The sequence below is a fragment of the Pyrenophora tritici-repentis genome, chromosome 1 (genome assembly GCF_003171515.1).
Source record: "Pyrenophora tritici-repentis strain M4 chromosome 1, whole genome shotgun sequence".
Taxonomy (NCBI): Eukaryota; Fungi; Ascomycota; class Dothideomycetes; order Pleosporales; family Pleosporaceae; genus Pyrenophora; species Pyrenophora tritici-repentis.
The window spans coordinates 833,602-836,622 of NC_089390.1; the positions used below are offsets into that span (position 1 = coordinate 833,602).

General features: G+C 49.6%; 1 protein-coding gene across 1 annotated transcript; it reads left to right on the forward strand.

Moving 5' to 3' along the window:
- Positions 1-779: 779 nt before the first annotated feature.
- On the forward strand, positions 780-2,742 carry PtrM4_003190 (Zn(II)2Cys6 transcription factor-like protein; the record flags this gene model as incomplete). The annotated part of the gene is made up of 5 exons (XM_001930364.2): positions 780-1,113; positions 1,163-1,485; positions 1,535-1,939; positions 1,995-2,239; positions 2,292-2,742. 5 exons carry the CDS (start codon positions 780-782, stop codon positions 2,740-2,742), a joined length of 1,758 nt encoding a protein of 585 aa, XP_001930399.2.
- Between the last annotated feature and the right edge of the window lie 279 nt (positions 2,743-3,021).

Sequence of the window (3,021 nt, forward strand, 5' to 3'; positions counted from 1 at the left end):
GACGTGCTATCCTGAAGATCGTGGTAACTGCAACAAATTGACTTTTTGACACCCATGGATACGGCAATTAGTGCTCACAGTGAACGCGTACCCCGTGTTTCGAGAGAGTTTGTCTCGACGGCGATCCGTTGCATGGTTTGAGCTTATTGATCATGGCAGCGCAGTCAGCATTGTGATTGCGAGGATGTTGCCTGCTCGGGTCTCGGGACGGTACTTCTCCGGAGATTTGTGCCAAGACACCCGAACAACAACCCTCTCCGCCTTTTGGAGCCGAATGTTACTCTCATCGCTGCCTACTCCACTTTGTGATTCCACTGTAACCAGATGCCTGAGGAGAATTGGGTGTCTCACGGCGGTGTGCCCGCATGCGACCTATGCCATGCTCGGAAGGTCCGTCGCGCTTACTCAAATCATACAATGTTCCTCCTGCATGCATCATAGTATACGGTACTGATATAAACAAGGTCAAATGCGATCGCAAAGAGCCATGCGCAAACTGCGTAGCGTCTAAATCTGATTGTTTGCGGAACAGGCACAAGCGGGTTCCGCGACCAAAAGTCCGAACGTACGCACTCATCCTTTCCCCTTGTGAGGCACGAGGTTGAGGGACTATACCTTTCCCCATCAGTGATGAAACGCCATAATGTCTTGATTTCTGATTGTGTTTTAGTGATGATAAGATTCAAGCCCTACTACAACGGCTCTCATCTCTAGAGCATTCAGTCCGTACCACTCACCGTAGCCCAAGCATGTCATTAGAGCATGATGTTGTGAGCGCGATGGCCGTGACAAGCACTGAAGAGTCTTCTGATCGCCCACCGAAGCGACAGCGTACAGCAAGCTCAATAGAAATGCCAAACCCGCATACAGCCCCGGATACTGATACAAGTCCTCAAACAGCGCAAGAGGCTCGTATACACATTAGCAAGGAGCTATCTACCAATGGGCTACTGTCCGGTCACCAACGCTCAGTTCTGGAGACAGCCATTTCTTTTGTCGACCGATTGTCCCACACGCCGACACCAAACATGATGGATCGTAGTACTTTTGACAAGTCCATGCATGTTTCAACGGACATGTCTCCGCGTGAGATCTTCAATGTCATCCTTGGCAGTAAGTTGGTTTATCATACAAAGGGCCATGTAAACTAACATACAACCAGCCGAATTCAAGGAGCTTGGCGATGCAGCCGCTCGCTACCATACTGTCGATCATGTGCCATCTGCAGCCTTGGAGAGGATTGCCCTTGCCTTGATGGAGGGCACCGCCGACGAAAAGACTCTCAATCTGTACAGAGTTATAATACATTTCCAAGCGGCCGTCGTCCTGTATGCAAGCCAATTGCAAGGACCCAAAAGTGCAGCAGTACAAAAGCACATTCAACAAATGGAATACAATCATCTCATGGCAGCGTTCACGGCGCTAGACAATATCAGCTTCTTAACCACGCCATCGCTACTTCTGGCGCAAGCCTTGGTTACCGGGGTAAGTCGCACCGCCTGTATAAGGTGTGCAATTGACTGAGCTTTTCCAGGCCATTATGATGCAAATCATTGGCAATCCAGTTGGCTCCTGGGAGCTTACAGCCCATGCTTCACGCACCATCGTAGCCCTCGGTTACCACCAAATCGATAAGACTGTAGCAGAAAATGATACGGAGAGGGAGATATACACCATCGTCGCCAACTGCGCATACTTCGATAGCGTCATGAGTCTCTTGCTGCTTCGACCGCGCTCCCTTCCGAAACTCCGGGTCAATGTCGCAGACCTCTTACGGGGCCAAGAAAGTGCTATGAGTATGCTAGAGATGATACCTGTACATGACAAAATCTTGGACTTGACGTTGGATTCGGGTACAAAGCGATCCCCAGCTATGTTGAAGAATGAAGTTGCCCAGCTAAGATCGCAGATGCAAGACGTCTATAAGTCGATGGAGAAGGTAAGCAACGCCGTTCGCTACCGATGAATGACGTGCAGAAGCTAAAGGAATCTAGGAACGACAAACACACCTATTGGTGAGCAAGCAGGATACCCTCATTCATTGGAAGGGCATGGAGTTCAAATACTACTCCACCATGACATCCGTCTACCGACTCAGTCCTACCGTCACGACCAATCACGCAGAGCGAGAGGAATGCCTGCAATGTGCAAGAAAAGCTCTCGAATGCGTGAAGCTCATCGAACAGCTTGGGCGGAGGCTAGACCATTTCATCGAAGGCTATGACCCCTACCTCGCCTGGTAAGATCTCTGCACCTCCGCAGCAAGAACGCGCTTACTAATGACGACATAGGTCTTTGCTCTCCTACCCACTCTGTCCTTTCTTCGTCGTCTTCTGCAATGTAGTCGGTACTTCGGACCCTCGCGACTTTCAGCTCCTCCAGGACGTCACAGACAGCATCTCAGGCCTCGTCACGGAGAACAGATATGTCCACCGCCTCCATCGGCTATGTGCCACCCTTCTGGGTCTATGTAAACCCCTTGTCAATGTTCCCGAGGTGCAAGAGCCCGTGCAGCAACAGCCACCCTTGGATATGGCAACGATGATGCCGGAGCCCTTCGCTCCGGTCATGACATTTAACAATGGGCCCGATCTGTTGAACGGAAATAATGATGCCACTGGCATGATGCCTTCGTCTTGGAATGACGACATGATGTGGCAACTGTTCCAGTCGCAGCCATCGCTGGATTGGTTCAATGCAGACATCTTGGATCCAGCTTGGGATCCCAGTCTGCCACTTTGAAACCACCAAAATCGCGACTTTTTGTTTTCTCTTTTTTTTTGGATTCACAGATACACAAATCATGACAAAAGTTGTGTTGTTTTATAGATATTAGAGTGCAAGTTCACTTCCATGTAGCATATAGATCACGTGACTAGGTCTTGGCTTGATGGAACACTCCAGCTTCCACCGTCCGCCTCACCAGTCGAAACTAAATAGACACAGATTTTAAATTTGGAGCTGTCTCATTGTCTAGCTACCTGATACAAAAGTTATTATCCACATCGTGCGCCTATTGAG